Source organism: Chaetodon auriga, chromosome 20, assembly GCF_051107435.1.
Source record: "Chaetodon auriga isolate fChaAug3 chromosome 20, fChaAug3.hap1, whole genome shotgun sequence".
Lineage (NCBI taxonomy): Eukaryota > Metazoa > Chordata > Actinopteri > Chaetodontiformes > Chaetodontidae > Chaetodon > Chaetodon auriga.
Window position 1 is genome coordinate 7233219 of NC_135093.1, and position 10576 is coordinate 7243794.

At 44.4% G+C, this 10576-nt stretch overlaps 3 protein-coding genes across 3 annotated transcripts; 1 reads left to right on the forward strand and 2 right to left on the reverse strand.

The window, feature by feature from the left end:
- Nucleotides 1–208: 208 nt before the first annotated feature.
- On the reverse strand, nucleotides 209–4293 carry acadsb (acyl-CoA dehydrogenase short/branched chain). The gene is made up of 11 exons (XM_076759813.1): nucleotides 4189–4293; nucleotides 3706–3868; nucleotides 3524–3624; nucleotides 3216–3422; nucleotides 2848–3018; nucleotides 2440–2565; nucleotides 2270–2362; nucleotides 2079–2168; nucleotides 1845–1982; nucleotides 1378–1477; nucleotides 209–879 (listed from the first exon to the last, which is right to left on the reverse strand). Exons 1-11 carry the CDS (start codon nucleotides 4219–4221, stop codon nucleotides 803–805), a joined length of 1299 nt encoding a protein of 432 aa, XP_076615928.1. The 5' UTR covers nucleotides 4222–4293; the 3' UTR covers nucleotides 209–802.
- A 243-nt stretch (nucleotides 4294–4536) lies between these two features.
- Nucleotides 4537–8201, forward strand: LOC143338921 (zinc finger protein Pegasus-like). Its single transcript, XM_076759815.1, has 4 exons — nucleotides 4537–4665; nucleotides 4897–5053; nucleotides 5142–5330; nucleotides 6180–8201. Exons 2-4 carry the CDS (start codon nucleotides 4918–4920, stop codon nucleotides 7103–7105), a joined length of 1251 nt encoding a protein of 416 aa, XP_076615930.1. The 5' UTR covers nucleotides 4537–4665; nucleotides 4897–4917; the 3' UTR covers nucleotides 7106–8201.
- pstk (phosphoseryl-tRNA kinase) lies at nucleotides 8044–10415 on the reverse strand. The gene is made up of 6 exons (XM_076759816.1): nucleotides 10081–10415; nucleotides 9297–9552; nucleotides 8896–9097; nucleotides 8714–8789; nucleotides 8520–8613; nucleotides 8044–8433 (listed from the first exon to the last, which is right to left on the reverse strand). The coding sequence occupies exons 1-6, from the start codon at nucleotides 10297–10299 to the stop codon at nucleotides 8216–8218; spliced, it is 1065 nt and encodes a 354-aa protein (XP_076615931.1). The 5' UTR covers nucleotides 10300–10415; the 3' UTR covers nucleotides 8044–8215.
- Nucleotides 10416–10576: the final 161 nt, after the last annotated feature.

The following is a 10576-nucleotide window of genomic DNA, read 5'->3' on the forward strand; positions in this document are numbered from 1 at the left end:
GCCTCTTTGCATCTGAAGCACCAGCATAATTAAATTGGTATAAAATATCATTAGAGGTGATGGGTGGTTAAAGACGCGCTAATTGACTGCTCTCTCAGTGAGAAGCTGCCTCGGCTCAGAGTGCTGCTGTCACTCTGGAGAAGGCTGCCATCTAGTGACAGAACAGGGTCTGCAAACAGGCACCCACACCAGAAGAGAGGCCGCTGACTGCACAACAGCACACATTTATTAGTATCGCCAGAGTTATGGACAGATCGCTCTTTACAGATAATGTAAAATCACTTCCTCAAATTTCCTCACATGGAACTGTACAGTATTTATGGAGAATATAAGTGTTACAACCCACCTATTTTAGAGTGTCCTGCAAAGAAAACACGCTTTAAAGTGATTGATCTCAGTCATAGCGGACCTTCTGAAGGCACTGAAACATTGAATCCCACAACGAAAAATTCATCCTCATATTGCAACATATGGATTAGTTATGTAATTCAGACATGATTCGTCACCATATCTCAAGCAGAGGAAGACATATATGGATAAGCAGGAAGAGTTCTACATATAATACACTTATTCCTAGACCTTTGAAAAGAGCAACTTTAACCCTAAAGCTGGGGATATGCAACCACATCAGTAACATCAGTCCTGGGAACTACTTAAAAAGAGTAAAAGTTGTTTGAAACCCCATCAAAAAAACTCTACAAATATGAAAGCAGGTCTACAGCAATGACCAAAGTCATGTGAGGGAAGGAATACGGAGTGTAACACAACAGAGTGCAATCTATCAGGCTCGGGTCAGACGCTCTCAGTGGTCGTACTCCTTATCAATGAACTTGGCCATAGTGGATAACTGGACGTTTGTTGTGCCTTCATAAATGGTACCTGCACACAGAGACAAAACAAAGCATTAGAACGAATTCCTACCGCACAAAACGAGGTCAATTTTGTCAAATTCCCCTACATGAATGTGCAGCTTTCACTATCAGGAGACAAGGGGGCTTATTATGCAGTCTGCCGGTGCTCCAGCTGGAGAACCCCAGAGCCCAAATGGTGGTGATGAAAGGAAAAGTGACATTTTGCCCTGGCAGCTTCCTTGGCTGTGTCTTGGTATAATGGCACTCTGAAGGGGTCAGACGGGGGAATTCCTGCAGAGTCCGATTACAGCCGCCGCTATCAGCCCCTCTCCCCGCCCCCACTCTGGTCCAATCACAAACAGCTCCACCTGACCTTCCTGCAGCCCTCATGAGTTGTGTTCTTTCCACAGCAGTAGCTTCGGTCACAGTTACCTAAACCACCTCTAACCTAAACAACAACCTCAGAAACAGTGCGCAGACACAAGCCAGTGTGTCAGGTGGTGCATATTTGTGCAGTCATGCTCACCGATTTTACAGTCTCTGTAGTATTTCTCTATGGGATAGTCTTTGGTGAAGCCTACCCCTCCCATCCATTCGATGCATTTAGATGTGGTGAGGGTTGCAAGCTGAGGAAGATAAAACATAACAATATTAGAATGACTTTAATTCAACCAGGAAGATGGCTCTCTGAGACCAGGAGCTTCCTGGCTAAGACAACAGCACCACATGGAATCGATAACATCGATTTTACAAAACATTACAAAGACTTTTAAATGGGTGAATTATGAAGAGAGACATTAAGGTTCAACGCAGACAACATCAGAGGAATAATGTAGAACTGATCATTAGAGGGAGAAAACGCCTTAAAAATACATAAAATGGATTTATACAACCTAGAACAGATAATCCTGATAATTTAATATATCCTAGAAATACACCAAACCTTCAGCAGAAACTTGCCTTGAACTGTAATCAGTGAATGATGAAGCTCACCTCTGCAGTGAAGTATTTAGCCATGCAGGCCTCCTTAATGAAAGGTCTCCCAGCCTCCTTCAGGCGAGCGGCGTTGTATGTCAGCAGCCGAGCAGCTTCGATCTGTGTTGCTACGTGGGCTATTTGGTGCTGCATGCCCTGGAATACAAAGCATAACCATAACAACATCACTGAATACACCAGCCTCCAGAATAATGTGAATAACATAAACATCTGAAGGGATTGGAGCTTCACCTGGAAGTCAAAGATGCGTTTTCCAAACTGCACCCTCTGCCTGGTGTAAGGGATCGTGTGGTCAAAGCAACCCTGTGCCAGCCCAAGCATCTGAAACACACAGTCAGACAAACCAACATTTCCATTTGACACACTGTACACTTTAATAAAGCGCGTTTAGCTTGTTTTATATTATTCAAATAAAAATCTACCTGAGCCGCAATTCCAATCCTGCCCTCGTTCAACATCCCGATGGCGTACTTGTACCCCTGACCGATCTGTCCCAGAATGTTCTTCTCTGGTACCTACAGCAGAGAGACAACAGTCACAGTGTGCAGCTGTTTCTCACTGGTCCAGCGCAGTGCGAGGTGTTTGGCAGTACCTTGACATTATCAAAGTTGAGCGGGCAGGTGGAGGAGGCACGCAGGCCGAGCTTGTTCTCCTTCTTGCAGATCTCAAGCCCCTCCGTGTCCCGGTCCACGATGAAGCAGGTGATGCCTCTGTATCCCTGTCAATCAAAAGTCAGCTGGTCTTTATGCTCTAGAGGCACACAATTCTAGAAATGAAGTTAATCATTATTGCACACCATCTTTGTGATGTAAACTGAGATTATGTATTTTCACATGAAAGTGGCAATCTCGAAGATTTCAGTAGATGGTAAATTAACAGACATTTATTAAAATGAAAACCTTCCAGAGTAAAACTTCCTCGAGAAATACAATAAATATATGTGGATCCTTTTTTTAGCCGATAACAGGCAACAGGAACAGAAAGATGAGCAGTTACTCACAGCAGATGGGTCCACATTGGCCATCACCAGGAAAACGCCCGCATGCTCCGCGTTGCTGATCCACATCTTGGATCCATTGATGATGTAGTAGTCTTTATGTTTTTCAGCACGCGTCTTCAGAGCAAAGGCATCACTCCCCGACTCAGCTTCAGAGAGGCAGAAGCTTCCAATCTGTGAGACATCGACATTGAAGGAGGTTCAGGAGTACATTTCAGCGAATGCAGCGCAGATTACACACAGCCAATCAAGAGTCCTACAGTGTTCTGTTGTAGTTCTCTTCATCTTGAAACTACAATGAGGAAAACACTATTTGATCTATGCTACACTAACAAAGTTTTATGCCACGCATTGAGTGTCAGATCGCTCACCATGTCTGTTGAAAGTCGGCTGAGGTACTGCTCTTTCTGGGCCGGTGTGCCCAGTTTGGCGAACAGCGTGTTGATCAGCGTGTTCTGGATGTCACAGAGCACGGCCACGGAGGGGTCCACCTTCGCCAGCTCCTCAATGACCAGGATGGAGGTGAAGAATGAGGAGCCGGTGCCGCCGTACTCTGGATCAATCTCAATACCCATGAGCTGTTAAAAAAAAATGTATCAGACACTGGATAGAAAAGAAACACTGACTTTGATTGTACTGTAATGTCACATGTTGATGCACAAGTAAATGAATTACATACACCCTGTTCAAAGAGAGTTTTGATCACTTCCTCGTCCATGGCAGAATTCTCATCCATCTTCGACACAAACGGAGCAATGCGCTCTTGTGCATATTTTTTCACTGTCAAACAACAAGACAGGTGTTCAGTGTTTTGAGGAATTTCAGCAGAGTAGGACACCTGTTACCAGATTCACAGCTCACCTGCGTCCCTCATCATGCTCTCCTCCTCTGAATATGTCTGCAGGGGAGGAAAGGAGACCACCCCAGCTGCCGGGTCTGAGGCCACGTCTGGGACAGGTCTGCTGGACAGGCTCCTCCATCCAGCCTGGCATGCACCCCATGGTCGAGAGATCTGTCTGCAAGACTGAGAGCAGGACTGACAACAGTGAACATGTCTATCTGCGTCTTTGAATGAATGCAGAGAATTAGATTGTCATGTTGGCCATCACTCGCCGCTAAAGTTAAGTTAATTCAATGTTTCATTTAGTGATCAGCTACGTTATTGCCGAGTTTGTGCTCTCAAGCTAACGTTAGCCGTCTGTTAGCTAGTAACGTCACATCAGCGAGAGCCAGAATGGTTACGTAATTCAAGGATAAAGGATCGATACAGTGGAAAATTAAACTTAAAACTAGCACAAAAGCGTTGTAAATGTAAATAAATGTGACCTTAATATTCAGACTCACCTTTGAGAAAATCCTGACCAACGGGGAAGCCATGATTTGTTACAAAATGTTTACATGTGTTGCTGCCTTCAAGTGCCCCTTTTACGAGTCAGACACTCGACATCATGGGGGGTGTTAGCGTTAATGATAAAACTACTGAGAAAGCACAAAACGTTTTTTTAATTGTCCTTGTACCTAATTATAAACTGTGTCATATGGTGGTAAGATGAACTTGGGATGCTTGACAACTTGAATAACATACACAAATAACACACTTATTTGAGACGCGTTATTGATTTGAATGTGAGAATAGCTGTAGCCCTTTTCTCCGTCAGTTCCCGAAGGCAACAGTTGCATTTGAGGGGACGCGGAACACAAATGCATTAGCAAAAAACGGAAGCGTTTACCTGTTCGCAATTCTGTCCCGATAATTTATGTCCATAAGCACATTTTCACACTTCTCTCCCCGCAGCGATAATGTTACTTAGATGCTGAAAGGTAAGAGATGTACTGCGGTGAAAATGGCGTTGTATAGTCGGTGTTAATAGTAATGAAAATGCCTGTAATTGTCGAGCTAGCTAGGCAACGTTAGCATTGTTATCATATGAGCTGACTATTAAGATGTGTTACAGGCGGCTATATTAGCTATTGTAGTTTATCAGCAGCCACATGTGAAAACAGAGTTGTCACGCGTCTGACTATGGACTCATCTCCGTTGGACCTTTTCAGGTCCAATACCGAAGAGGGAAAATGGAGGAGATAAAGACCGAACCGGTTGATTTTGTGAGGGAATTTCAAGAATACCTGACGCAGCAAACCCAGCATGTCAACATGATCTCAGGCTCTGTTTGCGGAGAAAAAGAATCAGGGGAACCATTTCAAGCCGGTGGGAAGGGAGTACAATACATTATGCAGCAGTACATCTTTAATGAGTACGCAGCACGGTGTCTCAGTCATTGTGTGTCTGGTTTCAGTTGCCCCCAGGAGTGAGCAGAATGGCGTGGACCCTCCGTCCGTGGAGGTGAGCCTGTCACTGGAGGATGGCTCAGATGTGCAGATGGACGGCTTGGAGAGGACCTGCGATGGGAAGTACAAGTGCAGCTACTGCAGCTATGCCAACAAGGGCATGGCTCGTTTGATAGAGCACATCCGCATCCACACAGGTGAGTGTTCCCGCTGCGTTCATTCACTATGGCAACACCATGCCATGAAAAACAAAACAAAACATCTGTCTGAAACACTGCATGTAATCCACACACACACACCTGAGGAACTGATGCATGCCAGTGACACTCAGGCACGTTAGAAAGTTCAAGGTGATTCCCAGCAAAATTAAAATAAAAATAAAAATATACTCTTTTTCACTGGGAATGCTCCCAATCAGCTACTACATTAGAATTGTACTGTAAGTTGTAGACAGAGCTACACAATAATGTTTGTGGCTCATGTTGTCCACTTATCAGAAGGTCGATGGTTTGATCCCTGGTCTAGACAGTCTTCATGTCTAAGTATATATTGGGCAAGACACCGAACCCCAAATTGCCCCTGATGCGTGTGAGTGTGTGTGAAAGGATAAAAGCTCATAATGAGCCGCTGGTCTAACCATCGTGTGAATGTGTGTGTGAAAGGGTGAATGCAGACTTTCATGTGTGGTTAATTGATTCCCAAAAATTCAGCTGTACTGTCACTTAAGTGTCATCAAGTTCAACTGGTGTGTCACGGTTTCTTATTTGTCATATATCATTGTATTGTAGGATTTTATATTCAATGTTAACACACAATACTGTCTAAATGAACAATACTAAATTATTAGTAAGTCACATTTACATTAAAACGGCCTGAAACTTGTAATTTTAGTTTGATTTAGAGTCACAAGTTGGCCTACATTAACTAGACAATAAAATGAAATATTGAAAGATCTTCTTGATATCTCTTCTATCTCTCACAGCAACGCATGCTGGGTAATATCAATATTATAACTGCAGTTTTTTCCTCTCCTGATTGTTACCCAGGAGAAAAGCCTCACCGCTGCCAGCTCTGCCCGTTTGCTTCAGCGTACGAGCGCCACTTGGAAGCCCACATGCGCTCGCACACGGGAGAGAAGCCTTACAAGTGCGACCTGTGCGCCTTCCGCTGCAGTGACCGCAGCAACCTGTCGCACCACCGCCGGCGCCGCCACAAGCTCCTGCCCACGAGGGTCGTCCGCTCTCCTTTCTCCAGCAAGAGAATGTTGAGCTCCCTGCAGAAGAGGACGGGCTCGCTGGGCTACGGCAGGCGGCTGCTCATCAACTTCAACCCTCCCTCCATGGGACTGCCAAAGTCGGATTATCTGAACGACTTGTCGCATAAGATCCACCATCATTTGAACAGCACTGAGTATAAGAACCTTCCCAAGGTAGATGAGAACGACAGTCGCAGCAGAGGTGCAAATGGTTTGACTTTTAATAACCCGCTGGACCAGTTGTCTACACTTGCTGGACAGTTAGCTGATCTTCACCCTGAGTCTCAGACTCCTGCATCCCCAGACAGAGAGTCCTTAATAGACGAGAAGCCCATCCTCATCCAGCAGGTCTCTAGTGAACACGTTTCAATGTGTTCAAATGGAATGCAGACTTCACCGCCTAAAAGAGACTCTCCCACCTCGGGCCACGGGAGCTGCAGTCCCGTTCCCGGCCCCGGCATTGAGAGCAACACTCTCACTGCGAGCGTTAGCAACAGCCAGCCGAGCACACCCGCCCCTGCCCTGACTGCGCCGGACCAACAGCTCTTCCATAAATGCCAGCATTGTGATATTCAGTTTCTGGATAATATCCTCTACACCATCCACATGGGCTGCCATGGCTATGAGCATCCATTCCAGTGCAATATCTGTGGTCACAAGTGCGCAGACAGATACGACTTTGCATGCCATTTTGCCCGTGGACAACATAAAAAGTGATTCCCTGCAACATCGATGCATATGGAGCCTCACATCCTGGTGTTTTCAGTATATTTCTTGTACAGCATCTAAGCATGATGACACTAACTTACATTTTCTATTTTTGTTTTCTGATCCTTTTTTTATTTTATACTCACTAACTGAACTATATTGTTGCCTTACTGCAGTCCTACATGCCTCCCAGCTTTGACTTCTTCATATTAGTTTTGAACTGATGCATACAAAAGGTGGATTAAACAACTTCACACAATACTGCAGCTCGGCAGTAAAAATACAAATTGAAGCTCGCACAGCATCATCTCATCTTGTTTTCATCAGTATATATATCAGTAAATCACAATTGCGCAGGCAGCTATATAAGTAAAATACACATTAACAGTATTTAGCACCAAACATGAGCTCCACCAGCTCTGTATTCATTGTGGGGCTGTTTAAACTAACTTTGTCTGTGTTTGGCTTACTTAGTTATACACCAAAGTTTCCATCGCAGTTGAATCAGCTGGACACATTTCGCTGTGAGAAGCTGAAGAGGGGCGTTCAGAGCAGCCGAATTGGCTCATGATCTGTTCAAAACAAGTTTGTGTCCAGTCAGACTCATTATAATCCTGCTTCCTGTTTCTCATGTTTATTCTTACCTCACTCCACAGACTGCAGAAGGTGTCAACCCGAACCAAACTGATATTTTAGGCAGATTTCAATGTTGCTTTTGTCTTTTTTTTGTTACTAATTTATACACATGAAGCAGTTTTTTTACGAATATTTATACATTATCTTAAGTAGTTTTGTGGTACCAATTTTCAGTACGTATAATTTCACCGTAGCCACTTCTTATTTGTACAGGAGCAGATTTGTGTAAATCTTGGCAAAGACCTGTTTGCATGTCACCCTGTTATGGACAGAGAAAGCAAGAATACACCTTGTACATGACCACTAGTGCATCACTGTATCATGAGTTTTAATATGTTTTGAGGAATTTGGCATTTAAAAAAAGTATTTCTTTCAAGTTTTCAAATCACCAGAAGAAATGTTTGGATACGTAAATTTTCTCAGCAAGTGTCTGAACTGCAGCGATTAAATCTGGCTTTGTCAAAATTCAAGAAAAGATTCAAGTCATTTATTCTCATTCACGATTCTCCACAGGATTTCCTTTCTCTCACGATCAAAAACGTCCACCGCTCTTTTCACCACACGTTCCACGTCAATGTCCTCTCCTTGAGTGAAAGACGCTCCCTGAAGCAACTGTCCCCGCAGGTTGTGAAGGAATGTTGCCTTGGATTTGTTCAGCTGAGCGGCCAAAGACCTCATGTGCTCAGGGGGTACTTGATTTTCTAAAGGCGAGGAGACAAAATGATGATGCAAATGAAAAACTGAGAGAAACATCAACTGTGTGGTATTAATGAAGCGCACAACCGACCTCTGGCTGTCTTCATGGCTTCAGAGATGTGCCGTCGACAGGCCTGATCAGCCTGGTGAACCACACTGGTGGCACATTTCAGGCGGTCAGCCTCCTGCAACAGCGTGAGACCACAGCATAAGTCAATTCTCCACTTCTGCAGCTGCATATTTAAAATCCACTTTTAACAGATTTAATGGCAGTTGCACTGACACCGTTTGTTCAGAGTTGTCCTCAACCGGGCTCAGCGGGTGACTCAGTGCAGAGGAGATCAACTCCATCACCCTCTGGCTGAGGAGAAGCCAAACAGGAAGAGAAACACACAGAGCGGACAGGTGAACACTTGATGTATGCACACAAACTTCAGTAAAATGTGTTATTTACTGCTTCGTCTTACATGTCACATTTGGACAAACTGCTTGTGGTGTTGAGTGAAATGCTGTTTGTCTCCCACGAGTTCTTCTGTGGATTTGGAGCCTCCAAACGCTTCACCATCTCCAGGATCACCTCAGTGGGAATGGGTTCAGACCTGCTCTGGTTCCTGCTGATGCAGGAGTCCAAATCACAGTGGAGGTACACCTGGCAGAAACCCAGCGAATCTAAAAAAGGCAAGTCACAATTAAACCTGAGGGACACTATTAAAAAGGCATGCGAGCAGTTATGCCAGTTTTGAGTCTTGAAACTTGCTTGAAATCAGTAATTCATCATAGTTAACAGTTAATTGATGGCAGATTTGTCAGAACTGTGTTGCAAGACAAGTCAGTGGCCTACGCTGGAGACAGAAAACAGAGCGCTTACACTTTCTTGCGAGTTGGTACACTTCATATCTCATGCTCGGATAGTAGAAGTTGTCATCCAGTAGAAAGAGAAGTGGTGCCCGGTCAGCTTGAGAGCAGTTCAGCGCTTCAGGCTGCAGCAGAGCTCGAATGCACCGTTCCCATGCAGCCGTGCTGATCTGACAGCTGCTCGGCAGCTCGGACAGAACTTGCGGTTTCTCCAAGAACCGTTCAATGCACTGCAGAACTGCCTGTCTGTGTAACTTCCATTCAGTGTGCTAGAAAGAAAGAGAGAGAAAAAAATAGACATTTCCATGGCACAAAATTATAGTGAATAAATGATAGGGACACATGAAAACCAGGGCCTAAGCTGACAACATATTCAAAATGCGTGTTTTGTCTGATCAACAGTGCAAAACCAAAAGACATTCTGTTAAATATTATAAATTAACTCAGAGAAACAGCAGTCGCATGTGAGACGCAGCAACCAGTGAATTTTCTGTCATTTTTCTTTAAATAATAACTCATATAACTCTATAACTCAATTGATTATCACTTGAAGTTTTACAATAATCATAGCCTCTGATATTAATTCAAAACTGATCTTTTATTAATACAGCTATGGTAACACCCAATGACACTGACATTATATTGGTAGTTTAGTTGGTAGTAGAGTCCAGTTAAAATAATGTTCATTGTGCTGTCCTATTCGTTTTGGATCATCCGATGGCACTTTTTGCGCTTGCTTGCCCATTTGAATCCGAAACTCGCATTACAAATCTGCCAATTTAACTCAACTCTGTTACCATTTCTTGCTGTTTGACACCGTCTTCCACCACTCTGGTCTGAAAAACATGTTCGGGGATCAGGTCATCATACGGCACCACACTGACTCTCCAGCCGTGCTGTGCAGCGGTGCTGAGGACCTGGTGGGCCAGCGTGGACTTCCCGGCAGCAGGTAGCCCGCAGAGGACGCACAGACAGGCCGGAGGCCGGGCGAAGGCTCCCGCTTCCTCTGCTGCCATGCGCTACCAGAGAGCCGCTTTAAAACTCAGCTTTTTAACTTCATGTTGCATCCTCGGATGGTTGCAGCTGACAGCTTACTTCCGCATCATGTCGCGTCAAAACGTAAGGAAAGCACGTGACTTTCGGTTATTATCCTTTCAAAATAAAAGCCTACAGCGTGAAGCAAATTAAGGAAACGAGGGAGACGCATGGGGGAAGTGGGGAAAATGTCTTCTTTATTGGAGCTATTACTAAAAATCTACAGTGCCTCTCATACATTATCATTATAAGAGTGAA